At 44.6% G+C, this 19,881-nt stretch overlaps 1 protein-coding gene across 1 annotated transcript in view; it reads left to right on the forward strand.

The window, feature by feature from the left end:
* Positions 1-19,378, forward strand: part of myo5b (myosin VB) — a gene marked incomplete at both ends in the record, with an annotated part of 57,894 nt that extends 38,516 nt beyond the window's left edge. Inside the window, 22 exons of the mRNA XM_080529502.1 lie at positions 1,482-1,693; positions 2,673-2,829; positions 3,247-3,486; positions 5,681-5,917; positions 6,803-6,900; positions 9,405-9,537; positions 9,902-10,021; positions 10,115-10,249; positions 10,612-10,677; positions 11,733-11,972; positions 13,409-13,503; positions 15,607-15,684; positions 15,979-16,177; positions 16,281-16,374; positions 16,520-16,648; positions 16,766-16,917; positions 17,068-17,157; positions 17,499-17,649; positions 17,777-18,071; positions 18,700-18,874; positions 19,014-19,094; positions 19,226-19,378. Of these exons, the coding sequence (XP_080385628.1) occupies positions 1,482-1,693; positions 2,673-2,829; positions 3,247-3,486; positions 5,681-5,917; positions 6,803-6,900; positions 9,405-9,537; positions 9,902-10,021; positions 10,115-10,249; positions 10,612-10,677; positions 11,733-11,972; positions 13,409-13,503; positions 15,607-15,684; positions 15,979-16,177; positions 16,281-16,374; positions 16,520-16,648; positions 16,766-16,917; positions 17,068-17,157; positions 17,499-17,649; positions 17,777-18,071; positions 18,700-18,874; positions 19,014-19,094; positions 19,226-19,378 (3,330 nt within the window). The remainder of the gene's footprint in view (positions 1-1,481; positions 1,694-2,672; positions 2,830-3,246; positions 3,487-5,680; positions 5,918-6,802; positions 6,901-9,404; positions 9,538-9,901; positions 10,022-10,114; positions 10,250-10,611; positions 10,678-11,732; positions 11,973-13,408; positions 13,504-15,606; positions 15,685-15,978; positions 16,178-16,280; positions 16,375-16,519; positions 16,649-16,765; positions 16,918-17,067; positions 17,158-17,498; positions 17,650-17,776; positions 18,072-18,699; positions 18,875-19,013; positions 19,095-19,225) is intronic.
* Between the last annotated feature and the right edge of the window lie 503 nt (positions 19,379-19,881).

Genomic DNA, 19,881 nt, shown 5'->3' on the forward strand with positions numbered 1-19,881 from the left:
GCATCAACAACAGAATCAGTTTAAATTTAATTTGCCCTACTGTTTGCCTTATTATTTATGATAATACATTTCATAACATCCCAGTATTGTTTAATAATTACAGATCCAATTAAATATGATTTAAATATGATTCAACTGTACAACATATTTGAGTGGTTGTTTTGCAAAAACAGATATCTACTTTATATTTATTATCCTAAATCATGTTTTTTCTTTTAGATTAGATTAGATGCAACCTTCTTGTCATTGACAAAGTACAAGTACGAAACAAAACACAGTTCTTCATCTAACCAGATGCATTGTGCAAAAGCCATGAATGTTTCAACTTTATTGTTACGTCACATTACACAAGTGTAAGAGAGTAAAATTATATTAGGCTTTGGTTCCTGACATTGCAGCACAAGACATAAGGCAATAGGCATAATACAAGATAAAGGTGACAATATTACAGGTAAGACAGGATACACTAGTGGTGCAACTAGTAATAATAGATCAGTTCAGTGGATGTGAGGTTTTTGTAGTCCGTATACATGGGGTGTGCATCTTCAATGTATGGACTTTGCAGGGTGTATCATTGGACTTATCGTGAACGTTACCCTTATGAAGACGTTCATTACTGTGAAGTCAATGCAGACGGTGCTCAACTAGTTCATGTCCAGCCTCGCGCTACGTGCAATGAATATGAATGTAAAAAGTCAATATATTTGCATGAATATCAATATGATATGTACAGTTACAGTAAAGATATATGTACAGTGTGATGCATACAGGACAATGGCGAATATATGTACAGTTAAAATATGTGCAGTGTGCATATTCTGTGTGTATATTTTTTGTGTGCTCTCCTTCATATAATATGTGAGAGGTAATATTTCGATTTATGTTACACAATGGCAGCAATTTCAAAGCGTTTTACCAGTTTCATCCTTCTGCCAGAGTCGCGGTTGCCTATTTCTCCAGTTTCTGTGCGTACGCATGGGTCCGAGTGTGCGTGGAGGACCGCACATTTTCACGTCAAGTTTTTTTTTATTATAAATCCCCACACAAGCTTTATGAATGAGGCCCCAGCTTTTTTTCTGTCCAAGGCTGTGTTCATTGGGAATAGTTGAACATTCTACATGCACTGTCTCTGTCTGTATCCTAACCTGTTTCTGTATTGAACATGAGTCGGAGAGGTGGTCCAGTAGAGTTTATGTAATCTGCTGTTACAGTGGGTGATAATTGAGATTTTGTGACACTCTTGACTGGAGGGGGAGTAATATATGGATATGAAAGTGTATTTCTTTTATTATTGCCTAAAGGGGATTTTAACATTTATTTTTGTATAAGTTTCACACAATATGTAATGGATCCCTTGAATATAGAATATGCTGGAACATAATCAACCTCATGTGGTTTATCATTTCAATTGAATGAATTGCATTGACACTAATTGAATGGATTATGACCCTGGGAACTCTCACTCCCTCTCTACAATACAGGACCCAGACAAGTTCCAGTTTGGTAAGACCAAGATCTTCTTCCGAGCGGGCCAGGTGGCCTACCTGGAGAAGCTCAGGGCAGACAAGTTCCGCTCGGCCTGCATTAAGATCCAGAAGACTGTGCGAGGCTGGTTACAGAGGGTCCGGTACCGTAAGATCCGCAAGTCTGCCATCACCCTGCAGAGATTTGGCCGTGGTTACATGGCCCGCAGGTACAAAAAGAAACACTTAACTTAATGCAATGAAAACACCTGGTTATACACTGCTCAAAAATATTAAGGCAACACTTAACATTACAGTATAACACCAAGTCAATTCAACTTCTGGGATATCAATCTGTCCAGTTAGGAAGCATAAACGATTGTTAATCAATTTCACCTACTTTGTTGAATGCAACAACAGATAAGACAGACAGGAGAGGCAACAGCAAGACAACCCCCAAAAAGTAAATGGTTTTGTAGGTGGTGGCCACAGACCATTTCTCTCTCTTTATCCTTCCTGACTGGTTTCTCTCTAGTTTAGCATTTTGCTAGTGCCCTTGTCACTGCTGATAGCATGAGGTGGTACCTGCAGCCCATGTAGGTTGCACAGGTAGTCTCGCTCCTCCAGGATGGCACATCCATACGTGCTGTCCCAAGAAGGTTTGCTGTGTCTCCCAGCACAGTCTCAAGAGCATGGAGGAGATACCGGGGGACGGGCCATTACACAAGGGGAGAGTTGGACAAGTCTTTTAGAAGGGCAACAACCCAGCAGCAGGACTGGTATCTGCTCCTTTGTGCAAGGAGGAACAGGAGCAGCACTGCCAGAGCCCTACAAAATGACCTCCAGCGGGCTACTTGTGTGCATGTTCCTGACCAAACTGTCAGAAACAGACTCCATGAGGGTGGCATGAGGGCCCGACATCCTCTAGTGGGACTTGCAGCCCAGCACCGAGCAGATCGGAATTGGCAGGTGCCATTGGTTCCCCGTTCTCTTCACAGATGAGAGCAGGTTTACACTGAGCACATATGACAGACGTGAAAGAGGCTGGAGATCATCCAGCATCATCCAGCATGACCGGTTTGGCGTGTCACTGATGGTCTGGGGAGGCATATCCTTGAAGTGTTCCCTTCATTTCTTTGAGCAGTGTATATGACCCTGCAGGTGACAGTCAGGAATGGTTTTAATGCTCTCTCTCTCTCTCTCTCTCAGGTATGCGGAGCACCTGCGTCTAACCCGCGCTACTCTGATCTGTCAGAAGCAGTATCGTATGGTCAGAGAGCGCCGAGCGTATCTGAGGGTCAGACAGGCAGTTGTCACCATCCAAGCCTTCACCAGGGGCATGTTCACACGCAAGATATACCAAGAGGTACTGGATCACCCCTCCCCCCTCTTCTCCTCATTCAGTAATTTCCCCACACTTTGTCTCTCTTTTAGATGTATTATCATCTTTTAGATGTATTATTAAATTAGATGTATTTCAAATTGATTAGATCTTTCTAGTATGAGTTGACAATGGGACGCCTGAGTCTTGAACATCTTGTCCTATTCATGTTGTTTTGCGTGACTGGGAAATTGGAGGAGATGTGCCTCTGATTTGAAACGGAATGTGATCAGGTGGGTGTTATGTAAAGGCCTGCCATGACTCCGCCTCAGACTTTGGATTGGAATCCTAAATCCCAGTTGGACTCCAAGAGTTCCTAGATACAGTATATACAGTACCATCACATTGTTTCATGATTGGGACCTTGTCTCTGCCCTCTACCTCACCTCTCCACCTCCTCAGTTCCTTCTGCACCACAAAGCCATGATCATCCAGAAGACTGTCCGCGGCTGGCTCGAGAGGAAGAAGTTCAGACGGAGGCGTGACGCTGCTATCACTATCCAGTGTGCCTACCGGCGCATGCATGCCAAGCGCCGGTTCAAACAGCTCAAGATTGAGGCACGATCAGCTGAACATCTGAAGAAGCTCAACACGGGCATGGAGAACAAGATCGTCCAGCTACAGAGGAAGATGGATGACCAGGTATGTTACACCTCTTACCTCTGTGTAGCCAGTACACAGTGACTGACACACTGCTCTCATGTTTCCGCAGGGCTTCACCTTTGCTTAAGTTGAATTATAGTCAGTGTTTCCCCTACCATTGCCTTGGGGGGGCGGGCCGCCCTCCCAACAGAACCCCCCGCCCCCCCAAGAAAGAGGAATTATTACGGACGTAGACACCAAACATCTGACAAGCAGGCTAAAATATCCGCATTTTTTAAACGCACCCAACCCGAATCTGGCGAGTGGCAAGCCCATAGGCTCGTTGGTAACGTAAGTCCGCCGTAGTCTCGCATAGCCAGACCTATCTCCACACTTCGCGCTGTGCCAGCGCAGGAGAATAATACAAGATTTTGCGCAAGTGTGCGCGCGAGACTCAAGAGTTTTTGCCGGCTGTGTCTGCAGATTGTCTGCAGATTGACTGCAGATTGAAAGTAAGCAAGTTGAAACGTTAGCAAATATAATTGCTGAGTGTTCTGACAGAGAAAGTTGGTTAAAATTGGTCGTTATTATCGTGACTAGAAAGTGTCTGACTATAGTTCCATAGTGTAAATAGTGTCAAAGAACTAGCAAGCTAGCTAGCTCAGAGGTGATGAGATGAGCTAGTCTCCTTGCACACTTGCCAGCTAAAGAGCTAACTGGAGGCACTTTATTATTTTACTTAAAGTAGATATACTATCTTTCTTATTCTGCTAGAGTTGGGCTTCATGGTAATACCATAATGGCATATTTACTAGGGATGCACGATATGCATTTTTTCCCAACCGATACCGATGTTTACCCGCTTCTCGTGGCCGATAACCGATATGAGAACCGATATGAGAACAGATATAATTTCACAGTTGATAACCTGTAGTTCATGCACACCTGAAGGTAAGAAAGGCTTTGTAGTGAGCAAAGATTGATGATTTAATATTCCATAGTGATCTCACCAAATCTAAGTTACATCACTATTGTTAACACAACAAAGAGAACACTTCTGACTCTTCAAATGTTCATTTATTATTTCCTCTAACAAACAGAATCTGTTATAGACAGTGCACAATGCTTTTTTTAGCCAAGATCTGGCCTCCTTTTATGAAAACAAAAAAGGCTCATCTAAGAGTAATTAGATCAAAAATAAAGTGCATCTTGTCTATCCCTGTAAATTGAAAATGCATAAATAAAATATCAAAAAATAAATAAATAAAGTGCATCAGTCAATACAAAAATCCATACAGCGTGCTTGCAATGGTGAATCTTAAGGTGACTTATGAGATTCGTTGTGTTGTAACTCGTAGACCTTTGCCCTCCTCTCCGAACTTTTGTCGAACATGTATTGCAAATTGCAAACGCACTATCTGCCTCAGAAACTCTGCAGAATGTCAGACACACCGGGGAAGACATGTTTCGCTCTCGTCTATACACTGCGTGGCTGTACGCAGGCGCAGCAGCATGAACGCGACAACCGGAACCAGAAATATTTCCGGCTTCATATTATCGGCTCTATATCGGCTAAAATTTAATAAAACCGATAAATATTTAATAACATTAATTTCCCATTATCGGGCCGATAAATATCGGTGCCGATAATATCGTGCATCCCTAATATTTACAGTACATGGACAGTTGATTGAAGCATTGGAAATGTCTGTTTTTTATAGTTGAGAGAGTAGGTGAGAGAGTAAAGTCAAAATGACATTATCTGACTGCATTGCCCACAGCAATCCAATATTCAATTATAATTATGTTATAAATTGATATGGATCAATGTATGCCTCTTATTAGATTATAAATACTCTGGCTGTTTTTTTTACCTTTTGGTTGACAGCAAAAGGGAGAGAAGGAGAGAGAGCAGGAAGAGAGAGAGAGCGAGCAAGAACCAGGTGAGAAAGTGGACAGGTAGTCAAGACCACATAAGTAAGTAGCCTTGAGAACCGATGGTTCTGGAGCCTAATGGCCCATAGGGCAGGAGCCTATCTCCTGTTTCCGTAGCGTGAGGCGGCTTAATGTACAAGTTAGTACACCCCTGGACATGACGCTGGTATGAGGCAGGGTCTTACCCCCTGGGGGGGGGGGGGGGGTCCATGCCACGCCCCATGCCACCCCCCCAAGGCAGCAAACCTAGGGGAAACACTGATAGTGATCATGTCATTTCATAGTAATCACCAGAGCTCTCTCCTCACTCACTCTGTAGTCGAAAGACTATAAAATCCAGAATGAACAGCTGGCGGTCGTCAACACTGGCTTGGGCACTGAGATGAACAAACTGCAGAAGGAGCTGGAGCAGATGCGCAGTCGCCAGGGCGATGGCAGTCAGCTGATCTCTCTGCAAGAAGAGTTGGAGAAGCTGAGGGCAGAGCTCCAGGAAGCACACACCCACAGGAAGAGGATGGTGGAGGAGCACAGCAGTGAAAAGCTGGGACTGGAAAAGGTGATCTGTCAAAATTAAAAAAGTTTCTTGTTTGGGATGGTCATTGTAAATGGCTGTACTCTGTGTCAGCCACTCCAAAATAATGTTTTAGGGTATGATGGAGATTTAGAATGAGTGGAGGCTACACAGTGCCATCTAGGACAGTATTTTTTATAATTGTGAGACCGGTTGCATAATATCTCCATCTTGATGGTTAATAGCAAATGCTAAGAACTGAACTGAACTATGTTAGTTATCAATGCCTTTCTTCTGTTAGAGTGAATAAAACATTCTCTCAGGAGTAAGAACTGCTGCAAGATGCCACAGGAACGTCGGGAGATGTTGATGCTGAATGTCAGGAGATGCTTTTTTACTGAATGTAAAACACCTGATTATCAAGGGATTTCCCCAATCTCACTAAGGATTTACTGTACTGTATTAATGTTTTCCTACTGACCTGAAAGTCATTTGTGTATTACAAACTGGCATTTAGGAGTGAGGAAAGGTAATGTTATGTAGATTGTGCTTGGGCGTTATCTGTGCCTCTGTGGTATTTGACACCTCTATTTGGCCCTTTGACTCCCTCCCAAACTGGTCTTGTGTAACAATGCTAGGGGGCTGTTCCAGATTCTTTAGCTCAGTCTGACATCACCAGGAGGACCATCCCACAGACGATCCACAGATTTGTGGTCTCTTTATGAAGAAACAAAAATAACTTTTAACTTTTAATGTGGCGTAAATGTAGCATCATTTATCAGCTTCCAAGGTTCCTCAAAGATTGAATTAGCAAATTCAATGGACACAGAAAAATGTCTGTCCCCTAAACTCTTAACCCCTGCTTCCTTTGTTATTTTTTCATGTCCATTATTAATGTTGTTGTTGTTGTTGTTGTTTTATGTTCCCTAGAGAGTGGAGGATCTGGAGAAGGAGAACTCCCTACTCAAGAGTGAAAAGGAAGAGATGAACCAAAAGATCCTGCACCACTCCAAGAGCACAGAAGGTGAGTGCCTTAGGGAGGTGTATGATTCATTTACATTTACATTTTTGGCATTTAGCAGATGCCTTATTCCTTTTTTTTTGTTTTTTTTAAACAGTACAAGGGGGGGAAGGAGACATTTTTGTAGACACATTTTCGGGGGAAGCAGGTGTCTCAGGAGACGCAGTGCTGGGGGGTAGTAGATGTCTCAGGGGGAACAGTTAAGATGTAACCTGAAGAGATGAGTCTTCAGTCTACGACGGAAGATTGAGAGTGACTCTGCAGTTCTGACAGCCGTGGGAAGCTCATTCCACCAGCGGGGAGCGAGTGTAGTGAAGAGATGTGACCGGGCAGGTCATATAGAGGTGGTGGGGCCAGTCGGCCAGCAGAGGTGGAGGAGCGGAGTGAATGGGCTGAAGTTCGGCGGGTGACCATTGCCTGCAGGTAGGCAGGGGCTGTCCCTTTTACTGCCTGGTAGATACAACCGCTTTACAATTCATGGATTCATTCAATTCATACAAGTTAAGGGTATTTTCCACATGTATTCACTTCTGCTTATATGCACAATAAATCCAATAATGGAGTTCTTATTTCTCATTCTTAAACATTTAAATCACTGCAACCTAAATGATGGAGCTACAAAGACATATCAGCTCATGTACTTCAGTGGCTGAAGAAAAAACTAGTGGAGTCACAAAGAGCCCTACGGAGAGTCTTAGCTCCACCGCCCTGGGGGGAGGGACGGCTGGTCTCCCCACACAAGAGGGGTTTATGTGTGGAAGTAGGACGAGGGAGGGAGAAACTGCATCAGGTTTCAGAGCAGCAACGTGAGACAGGGGTTTTTTACCTGGGACTGTGAAGCCAGCCATTGTTTAGCCCTGGTTTCATGTGGGAAAAGCAGTATGTGAAACCTATTACCGGTAGGTTTGGCACTTCATGGACTATGTACCCGTATGCTTGGATCCTAGGATTAGGATGATTGGGGGTTCTATGATAGTGTCATCTGAGGTGATTCTTTGTTATGTTTGTCTCATGTATTCCATTGTAATAATAATACTAATAATTATTATTATTATTATAAGCTTCATTTATATAAAACCTTTCATACATAAGACTGCAGCTCAAAGTGCTGTACAATACAGCGTAAAAGAACAGATTAAAAACTACAGTAAATGATTATGAGCATAATAAAAAAACATACTTTATTTATGTAATGCTCTGGTATACAGGACAAGGACTCTGTGTTTGAAGCAATTTAAAGACCAGCCATTGAATTTAAAGTAGTTGCAAAATGTCGAAATGAATGTATTTCTCAACAGCCTCAGACTTTTCAAGTCTCCAGCATTTATTTGTCTGTTTAGCTGTTTGTTTACCCCATTGGACTTGTCGGTTAGTAGCTACGTATGGTAGAGATGGAGTGCAGGTCTCCTGATGATCTGTGTGTACATCCTAATCTCTGAACATTATCTCTGCCCTCTCTTATCAAGAGGTCATGACTCGTGTGATAGTCATAACAAGATGTTTCATCACAGAGCTGTTCAAAGATGATTTTACGTAAACATCTCAGCCATGACCCACGTCTGTTCGACTAACACTAATATCCGCTCCTCTATAGTGCAGTTTGAAGGCCAACTGTAAAGAGGAGTTATGGCCCTAATATTATTTTTTTTAGCTTTTGCTCTTCATCAGACTCTCAAGGGTCCCCTTAGGAGGAGCGATGGTAGTGTGAGCTGTATCATTACCGTGCTTGTTCTCCTCCTCTGCAGAAGCAGCATGTTGTCCTGGCTTGGGAGGGGCTGTAAAGTCATGATGTTACTCTTGAGAATCCATGTTATTTATATTACATAATTACAGTTGCAGCATAGCTAGTATGATTCCACTCCTCTGCCTTTTATATTCTATTCTCCATGAAAACAGTTTAACACAGGCGTTCTTATGAGCCAAGGAGATGAAGAGAACTCGTAAAACCGTTTTCACACTGCCCACTGCAGCATATAAAAACGATGTAGAAATGCATATAACACATTTAGAGGTTAGTTTCAGATCATAAATCTGACAGACTGTTAAATGTGTGTTTATTAAGCCCCCATGGTGTTTTATCACAGCCCTATCTCAGCGCTGGCTCAGCTCCAGGGACGGCAGCACCAGAGCCGCAGAGTGATATGGAGCTGGGCAGGGCAGGGGAGATGGACAAATACAGAGGAGATAAACATAGTAATGACTGCACTCGTAGTAGCTCTTGTGAATGTCAACATTTACCAAGCCAAATAAAATTAACACTGAATGACAGCTGATTTGTTTTAGATTTGTTTTTAGATCTTAAGGAAATTGGTGATGCCTACTTGTTTACATCAGGACCTTTAATTGATACTTGGTACTTGTTACTTGAGATGGAGATGTCTTTTTCTCTGGTCATTTTCTTCATTGAGGACTCTTCTGCTACAGTCATTGATCAAACTTCTGTGCTGAGTGAGCTGAATGTGATTGATGTGTATTGTGTGTGTGTGTGTGTGTTGCAGACCAAGAGAGCAGTGTGTCCCAGAGAGAGGTCCGGATGCAGGCAGAGCTGGATGAGGAGAGGCAGCGCTACCAGAACATGCTGAAGGAGTTCTCCAGACTGGAACAGAGATATGACAACCTACAGGAGGAGGTCTCCATCGCCAAGGTACAGTCACTGTGTGACTTTGTGTCTGTGTCTGTCTCTGTGTGTCCGTGTACATAATGCATGCATGTGTGTGTAGGTCTCCCTTTCCCCAGATGAGGCAGAGGTATGCACGGTGACGATTTTAATTCGTAAATGGAAAGTAGGACTGGCTGGCCATGTACAGGGTGTACATACCCTGGGTGGTGTAGCTCACTAAGAGGCGCATGCCACGTGATTGCAGGGTCCCTGGTTCTATTCCGGCCATTGATCTATCCTGCATGTCATCCCTCCTCTCTCTCACCCATCCTTCCTGTCAATCTCTACTGCCTCTATCCCAATAAAAAAAAAAAAAGATACATACCCAACGATTCCCTCTCTCCTTCAGTTCCAGCCTGGCCACAGGAGAAACCCGTCCAACGTGAGCAGCCTAGAGTCTGACTCCAACTATCCCTCCATCTCAACCTCTGAGGTGGGAGACACGGAGGACGCCATCCAGCTAGTGGAGGTAAGACCCAGAGCTTTGCCATGCGGAACATCTTGTGCTTTTTTTGGTGTGTTTGTTTGTGTGTGAGCTCACAGCGCCCCTCTACCCCTGCAGGAGATGGGAGTGGAGAAGGCAGCGATGGACATCAGTCTGTTCATGAAGCTGCAGAAGCGTGTCAGGGAGCTGGAACAGGAGAGGAAGAGACTGCAAGTCAACCTGGACAAAACGGAGGAGCTTGCCAAACGCAAGGTACATCCCTGTCTGGTTTACTGTAGTTCTGTGTGGAGTCCGTATATAGAGCAAGCTGTTAAAGATGTATACAACCTACACACAGAGCTCTCTAACCTCTCTAAGTTTAATACACATTGGGCCGGTTACACAGACAAGGCATAAGCCTAGTCCTGGACTAAATCACACTTTCGATGTAAAATCTCCATTGAAGATGGATAGTCTAAGATTAGGCTGAAGCCTTGTTTGTGAAACTGGCCCATTATCTGTCAGACCAAGATATTGATCCTCAGCTTGGTGCTTTGGGTAATAACATTGCACAATAGCCTTATTGTGCCAATAGTCTTATCAAGCTCAGATGTTTACTATTTACTATCTTGCAGGGTATTGAACCCAAGAACTCCACGTCAGAGCAAGAGAGCGCAGACCTGGCCTACAACAGTCTCAAGGTACATATCCCTTCACCCACCCACGCACAGTCACACACACACCCACTTACTCTCATACAAACACACCATGCACAGTCTGCACTGGGATGTCTGTTTTCGTGGTCTTTGATTTCTTCTTCACCCTGGTCGTTGTGCTGTTTTTGGCCATCTTTGCTTTTCAGCGCTCGGTGAGTGGAAGCTTTAGGATAGATAGACCTGTGTACTGTATGTGTGGGGGTGGTGGATGGTGGGAGGGATGTAGAAGAGAGGTGTTGATACAGAACAGGCAGGATTTGGGTGAGGGACAATAGTGTTGAATAGTGCAGGAGGAGTCGGGAACCCTGATGGGGAACACGCTCAGTAGATGAGAGCTGTCAATGTGCTGTCATAGAGGGCTCATTGATGGGAAGACAGGTTGCAGGTGTAGTTTTGGTTATGTTTGCTTTGAAGGGACACAGAGACGTACACAAATAATTATCGTTTTTTTTTTCTTTAAGTTATGTTCATCATGTGTTCAGTATTTATGGAAGAGACATGTGCAGTCAAAGCCTTTGTGAGACGAATTCTCTCTCTCTCTCTCTCTCTAACTCTCTCTCTCTCTTTCTAACTCTCTCTCTCTCTAACTCTCTCTCTCATTGTTTCCCTTGTCTTTGATGTCTTTGATTTCATTCACTTTAAATGCACAGTAGAGACCAGTGCATTACTTGACAGTGATGCACCACCAGATTAGTTGAAGAGTTGTCTAAAAGTGATCTTTGAGTTTAGCCTCAGATGAGAATACAAAGTAGAAAGGGTACGTCTTGAGAAGACAAGAATTTAGCTTTTTGAGACATTAATGTTTAATGCTGCAGATCCAACTTTTTCTATTAAATCAAGCTTTAATTTTTTTACCTTTCCAGCAGATTTCGTACAAGCAAAATTGTACAGTACTTTGCATGCCACCCCACAGAAAACCAGAGCATAGAATGTATTCCAATTTGGCTGTTTAATTATTCTGTATTCTATGCCAAACTGTCCTTTGCCCTAAGATTGAACCTGGATGAGCAATACATTTCATATTTTCGTATTTTCTACAGAGACAAGAGCTGGAGTCAGAGAATAAGAAGCTGAAGAATGACCTGAATGAGCTGAGGAAGGCCATCGCTAACCGAGCCTCCCAGAACAGCTCCTCCAATGAGCTGCAGGATGGCTACAACCTGCTGTTCAACCAGCTCAAGGCATCCAATGAGGAGCTGGAAGTGCGTAAGGAGGAGGTCCTTATCCTCAGGACCCAAATAGTTACTGCTTCCCAGCAGAAGGAGATCACTAATCACATTGTAAGTCAATAAAGTGGAATGGAGTTCAAAGTTTACATGGCTTTGATTGTGTTAAGGCAGTGCTACATCTAATCTATTAGATTAATCCATTAATCTAATATCAATAAATGGCCCTGTTTGCTAATCAAAAGGCAATTCAACTAGTCCGTCAAGGACAGCAGTTATGTGGTGCAATTTAATTGGGTCGTATGATAGTCGTGAACATTGTGATTTTAGATCTTTAGATAGATGGATGGATAGATAGATCTTAGATTCAACGTTATTGCCATTGCACAGTCCAAGTACCAGACAACAAAATGCAGATTACCATCTAATCAGAAGTGCAAAACATGATATTGTAGACAAAATAGGATCTGTACAGTTATTTCCCATACTAGATAGTTAAGTTAAAGCGAGTTGACCAAGTTGAAGTGGCAAACCTCAGTAGGAGAGTTCAGACAGAGGGGTGCAGGTACAGGCAGTCAGACACATTTAGAGCATTGCAACAGGATTCTGAAAGACTGAAAAAGAAATGTCTTTCCCGGTAATGCACTATCTTGCATTTCTGTCCTCGTGAAAGAGGGTGCTTATTGTAATCTGCCCTGCTATTAAGCGCTGTGGGCAGCCAGGAGTTGTGGAGCGCCTCAGACGGATGGACTGGAGCACAGGCAGGCAGAGGATATCGTGTGGGAACAGAGCCGACAGCTCAGGCCGCGTTCATAAATTAGCTCTGAGAGCGCCGGAGCGTCCACGTGACTGCCATGACTTGTCCAATTACTTGTCCATTACTTGGTCCCTTTATGACGTTGAACCCAGTGAATCTATGAACGCAGGCTCGAGCATCTTCTGTCCTCCTGCCCCCTCACACCTCCCAGAGGTAGAGATGTGCCTGGAGGAGGAGAAGATCAGTGTCGCATTCATGACTCTGGATGCGGCCAATTAATATTTCAGCTCTCATGTGCTGCTCTCCCCACCGCCTGCTCAGCAAGAGGACCTGCTTGTCATACGTCATACTCCCTAAGAGGAGGTTATGACTGACACGTCTTGCCCTCAGAGGTGATGGGTATACCTCTAGGGAATCAGTATGTGTCACTTTGGGCACTCTCTCTCTACGGGAATTGAGGCTAATCGATTCAGATGCTCATAGAGAGGAAGTCGGCTGTGGAAAGACGTACTGTATGTGTCGATGCCCGCCGGGTGTAACTCATGACCCAGGTCTATGAGTGAGCGTTAAACTCTGAGTCTGACCTAAAGGAAGGTATGAGTAGATGTATGCCAGCCTTACTACCTAATAAGGTATTTTCAGATGAGTGTGTGTCTGCCTACAGTACCTTCTCCCCATCTTCCCTCCCCAGTTGCATTGTAGAGCACAGGTCTTTGTATCACCTACTGTAACTAGTATATTTGAATCTCTAGCACCAGCCCAACTGATTTTCTATTTCTCCCCCAATCGACAGGAAACCAACAATGTGTCTGATTGGACCAACAGCACAAAGCCCAAGGACAAGGAGGAGGCACTAAAGGCCTATCATGGACTCTGTGAGTCTAAGAAGTAAGTGTGAAATTGAAGTTCCTAATTTTTTTCTCTGCTACCTACAGTTACATTATGGAAGTTATTTGTCCAGACTGAATATGCAGCTGTCACTACATACAATGAACTGTGGTGCCACTCTGCCCCCCCCCCTTACCCCATGGTTGTTCTTTAAGAGGGTTTACCATTGAGGCACATGTAACTGTACTTCCATGCCAACAGTAGCTCTTAGTTCTACTGCCAACAACATTCAGCTTTAGACCCAGGCCCGCTACCCGCTACGCTATTCTGAAGGTGACACTCACCAAAATGCCTCCTAGTGCAGATTTTGTGCAATGGAATACTCTCTGTACCGCAGACTCAGAGGCAAGTGACAATCTGAGGGTTCGATTGGGCATCTCTGGATATGACGAGTTACTATTGGGTCACATCTGGAAAAGGGAGAGAAACAGGGCTGATGATGACATATTTATGGCAAGAATCGTATGATTCCACTGCACTGTGGATGGCACAGGGGTATCGATCTAAATTCATTGCTCTCTCTGTCATCATTCTGGGTCATCATTAGTGGAACTGTCACAGTCAGTCGGTGAGTGACAGGAGACAGATGAGCCTGAGATTGCCTGGGAGGAAAGACATTTGTGTTGCTTTACGAGCCAGCCGAAGCACAAAGATGTATCTTGACTAAAGCAATCCTCCATTTGCAGTTCTATTTCCGTCTCTTTGATGCCTTTCCATTATCTGCACGCTGGAAGGAGACCTAGCTGCCATTTGTACATTTTTACATCACTGAGTGCAGAACCTTCGAATCTGGAGGGAAGTTTTACAGTATGCATCCTCATTTGAACAAAAAGCCTCAGTAGGAACCAATATTGAGAGGTAGAGACATATAATGGCACCCCCTCACCCTGCAGAGATGACTGAGTGAAAGGTTAAACATCCTCTTAGTACCTCAGTAACATTGCAGAAGCTTTTGCCTACAAAGGGGTCATTTACAGCTGTATCGAGGAGATGGTGTGTGTGTGTGTGTGTGTGTGTGTGTGTGTGTGTGTCTGAGATCAGGCAGCACTGGTGTGGACTCAGACTACAGGGAAAGCTAGCCTGTTTGCAGTTCGCTGACCACTCAGTCTCACACTCAGTGTATAAGAACGTCGCTGTTGGTGAGGATGTTCTGAAATTCACCATCAAAGCAAGACTGCAGGTATTACCGACCAAGTACAATCTGTCCACCTGGTATCCCCACACTCACAGTCCATTCTGTTTAAACCATCAGGATTCACAACACCTAGAGTCCATTGCACACATAACAAATGGATGTAATGCATACAAACACCTGTACATAGCTCGTCATGACCGTATTGTGGACATTGTGTCTGATACAGTACAAAACATCTTACCATCTAGCGCAGTTATGTACAAGCATGCCAGAGTGTTACCAGAGTGGTTTGGTTTTGCCAATGATGTTTTTTCCAACATCCCAAATACACCTGATGTTGTCTTTGTTGACACCAGCCACAAGGAGGTGCTGATTGTAGAAGTAGGCTGCCCCTTTGACCTGTACATGGACCAGACTTTCCAGGACAAGTATATCAAATACCAACCACTACTTGGTACGATAACCAGCTTTGGGTACAAGTGCAAATTCAGCATACTTGTATTTGGAAGTCTGGGCCATGTATATAAATGCACCATGAGGGGTCTGAAAATTGCTGCAATGACTAAAAGAAAGGCCAAACAGGTTGCCAAATTTTGCTCTGTCTCAGCTATTATTGGCAGCTTGGCCGTGTGGAGAAGGAGGTGTTATGTGTACCCTTAAGTGTTCAGTGCTGCTTAGCCCCGAAATATTTGATTCCCTGTTTGTATAATATAATTTGTGGAACCAAATAAAGTATTCAAATGTGTGTGTGTGTGTGTCTGTCTAAACTTCTTAAACCAGGTAAATCAATTCTTGGAGTTCCTGTTTTACCAGCCTCCTTTATGAGCCTCTTTTCCTTTCTCTCTTGTCAAGTTGTTCTTTACTTCCTGTCACTCCTTTCATCTCCGTGTTTCTGTTCCTTCTCTCCCTGGCTCTCTGTCTCTCTCCGTCTCTCTCTCTGCTGTACTCCCCTGCCTTGCGGATGCCAGCAAATCTCAGGACTGGGGCTATCTGAATGAAGACGGAGAACTGGGATTGGCATACCAGGGTCTAAAACAAGTGGCTAGGTTGTCTTTCTCTGCTTGCTTTTCTTCTACCTGCCTTTATGCTTTCTCTTGTTTCCTCCCTTCCTATCCCACCACGAATATATACCGGATAGAAAGAGGAAAAAGTTGTTTGAGATCAAATGAAAGGTATTGGTCAGTGCCACGCTTAAGTAGCCACAGCTAAGGATACTAAAAGATAGCAGTTTGAGGGTCGGCCGTAACCGTAGCCCTCCAGTGACTGCTGCCTCCCCTGTGACTATACCCCTAACCCTGTCCACATCCCCCTAACCCTAACCCTAACCCTGTGTCCTTCAGGCTGCTGGAGGCTCAGGTCCAGTCCCAGGCCAGGAAGCACGGTGATGAGCTGGAGGCTCTGCACACCCAGATTGAGCTCCTGAAGGACGACATCGAGAAGAAGCAGGAGATGCTGAACCACACAATGTCCCTGTCCCCCGAGGCCCAGGTGGAGTACAGCGTCCAGCAGGAGATCACCCGCCTCACCAACGACAACCTGGTGAGACCACTGCGCCAGCTGCACCAGTACTAGTAGTAGAGGAATGGAATTGAGCTCTGACCATAATAGTGTTGTTAACCATCTTGAATATTTGCTGCCATAGGACCTGAAAGAGCTGGTGGAGAAACTGGAGAAGAACGAGAGGAAGCTGAAGAAGCAGCTTAGGGTCTACATGAAGAAAGTACAGGAGCTGGAAGGTGCAGTAATAGACAGTATCTATAGCAGCAGTAGTACTAGTCGTTTTTTATTATTTAGTGTTTATTACTTGTGTGAGTGTATTTAGCCATATGAGTGACCAGTGTCCTGCCCTGTCCCGTCCAGTGTCCCAGACTGCTGCTGCAGCTCAGCCCACCAAGGCCAAGCCAGAGCTGAGCCGCCAGGTGACTGTCCAGCGTAAAGAGAAGGACTTTGAGGGCATGCTGGAATACTGCAAGGAGGAGGAGACCTTACTGGTCAAAACACTCATCACTGGTATTTATATGGCAAATGTTTTATCTAAATGATGGCAAGACTATTGAAATAGTGCTGAGTCCCGGCACATGACTGTCCCCCATGTTATTGTAACCTGCTGTGCTGTTTGCTTTTCAGATATGAAGCCTAATTCTGTATCAGCCACAGTGCCCTGCCTGCCGGCCTACATCCTCTTCATGTGCATCCGCCATGCAGACTACATCAACGATGACCAGAAAGTCCACTCTCTGCTCACCTCCACCATCAACGCCATCAAGAAGGTCCTCAAGGTACTGTAGGCAGACAGACACACAGAGCGCTGTTTACATCCTCAAATATCTGTTTGTAGTGCACATGTTATGGAAGTTGCAAGTCATGTGGAACTTATGTGGAAAGACTGGTCGGCAAACCGTTGAATTGTGTTTGTAATTCTTCGGCAGAAAAACAGCGATGACTTTGAGATGACGTCCTTCTGGCTGGCTAATACCAGTCGTCTGCTTCATTGTCTGAAGCAGTACAGCGGGGATGAGGTGAGACTTTTGTCATTCTACTTATTAGATAAACCTGTAAATATATATAATAAAACTATAAATAAAGGGCTTTCAGCACCTGCCTGAACCTGCCTCAGTATTATCAGATGACTTTGATCTCTCGAAGAGTACCGGTACAAAATGGACTGTAAAGATGTATAAGATTTAGCTCATTTACTATGTGTACAGCAGGGGGTGTCTAGTGGAGGTAAATCAAAGGAATTCCACTCATTACAATGAACCCGTCCTCCGATTTCTACCTCCACCAGCCTCCCTCTGGTGCACAGTAGCTCATGCGCAGTATAAAACACCCTCTCCCTCTTTTGCTGTGTTTTTCCCAGGCCTTTATGACTCAGAACACGGCCAAGCAGAACGAGCATTGTCTGAAGAACTTTGACCTGGCAGAGTACCGCCAGGTGCTGAGTGACCTCTCCATCCAGATCTACCAGCAGCTCGTCAAGGTGGCCGAGCACATCATGCAGCCCATGATCGGTAAGGAGACAGGCACAGTGCTTCAGTTAGGGAAATGGACCAGGAGCCAACTGGGTTTATATGAGTGGGACTGAAAAAGTAGATATGTATGTTACACTGACCTCTTCCTTTCTCACCTCCCGGGCAGTGTCGGCCATGTTGGAGAGTGAGAGCATCCCCAGCCTGGCTGGTGTGAAGCCCATGGGCTACAGGAACCGTTCATCCAGTATGGACCATGATGGGGACGGCCCGGGCAGCTACACCCTGGAGGCTCTGATCAGACAGCTGGGCCAGTTCTACAGTGTGATGGGGGAGCACGGGCTGGACCCAGAGATAGCAAGTCAGGTGGTCAAACAGCTCTTCTACTCCATCAACGCCGTCACCCTCAACAACCTGCTGCTACGTAAAGACGTCTGCTCCTGGAGCACCGGCATGCAGCTCAGGTAGGTCAAGATAGTCTTATACAGTAAGATAGTCTTATATAGTAAGATAGTCTTATACAGTAAGATAATCTTATACAGTAAGATAGTCTTATATAGTAAGATAGTCTTATACAGTAAGATACTCTTATACAGTAAGATAGTCTTATACAGTAAGATAGTCTTATACAGTAAGATACTCTTATACAGTAAGATACTCTTATACAGTAAGATACTCTTATACAGTAAGCTCTTATGGCCCGGGCACCTGAAATAGGCATAAGCAATCAATCAATCAATAATATATGACACAGAGCCCTGCTGGTGATCTTACTCATTATAACGAGTAGAGCTGAGGTTAGAGGAGAACTGCCGTTGGAGAGGAAGAGAAGTGTAGTTCTAGTCCAGTGGTTCTCAACCCTCTCCTCGGGGACCCCCAGCCGCTCCACATGTTTGATCTGTTCCACCACCAGCTCACCTGATTCAACTGATCAAGTACAAACCATAATTGCTTTATACTTGATCAGTTGAATCAGGTGTGCTGGTGGTGGAACAGATCAAATATGTGGAGCGGCTGGGGGTCCCAGAGGAGAGGGTTGAGAACCTCTGTTCTAGTCAGTGTGTTCATTTATTTATTTTTTTGATTGGCCAGGTACAACGTCAGTCAGATGGAGGAGTGGCTCCGGGGTAAGAACCTCCACCAGAGTGGGGCGGTGGTCACCATGGAGCCCGTCATCCAGGCCGCTCAGCTACTGCAGGTGAAGAAGAAGACATCTCAGGATGCCGAGGCCATCTGCTCCCTGTGCACTGCGCTCTCCACGCAACAGGTACCGTCATCACGCAATGTTACAATCGCCCAGCCATGAAGCTCTTAGAATGACATATTTTAGAATGTTTCGCCTCTCAATAAGTTATTTCTCCACACAACATGACAGTTTATACCCTGTGTACTGATTGCCACTACAGATTGTGAAAATCCTCAACCTCTATACCCCACTGAACGAGTTTGAGGAAAGAGTCACCGTGTCCTTCATCCGAAACATCCAGGTAAGATCACCTCATCCACTCTGAGTGATCCATTGTTAACTCTCACTAGTGCATTTTCCATTTTAATATTTTAACTTTTCACGTTTTTTCCGTGCTTCTCACTATGTTTATGTATTTCTTGCTGTCCTCAGAATCGACAGCAGGATAGGAAAGATGGTGGACAGCTCTTGGTAGACACCAAACACACCTTCCCTGTCCTGTTCCCCTACACACCCTCTGCCCTCAGCCTGGACAGCCTGCACATCCCTGCGTCCCTCAGCTTAGACTTTCTCACTCGAGTCTGAGGCTTCAGCAAGGCCTACCAGTGACCTGGTTCTTAACTAAGAGGACCCCAGCAGAGCCCCCACTAACATGGGTAACAACTAGCTGTTCATCTAACCAGAAGGGGGCACCAACACTACAGGACTCTGACAAGCAGAGAGTTTATCAGAGATGTCTCTTATTAAGTAATCATTCAATGCTGTCTGCAATTGCTGCCCCCCTCTTGTGACTTGCTCAGTGGACCGTTGAACACGGTCAAGATCAAGAGTGGTCTGTTCCATGACCCTGATAGGTAGAGCAACCTACTACTTGGATTTAACGAAGCACTGAGCTAAAGAGACACTGTGCCCTGCAGATTAACCATCAGCTCTGGGCAGTCCTACTCCAGGCATATAGTCACTTTTATTTTATTCATAATAAGTAAGGAGTCTCCATGGTAAACCTAACACATGAAGTCCTCTATAATTCATTGCTGTCACAGATTGATTTAATCGGTGCATTTACTGTAAGTGCTTTCTTGTTTTCA

Source organism: Nansenia antarctica (genome assembly GCF_963989245.1).
Source record: "Nansenia antarctica genome assembly, chromosome: 4".
Taxonomy (NCBI): Eukaryota; Metazoa; Chordata; class Actinopteri; order Argentiniformes; family Microstomatidae; genus Nansenia; species Nansenia antarctica.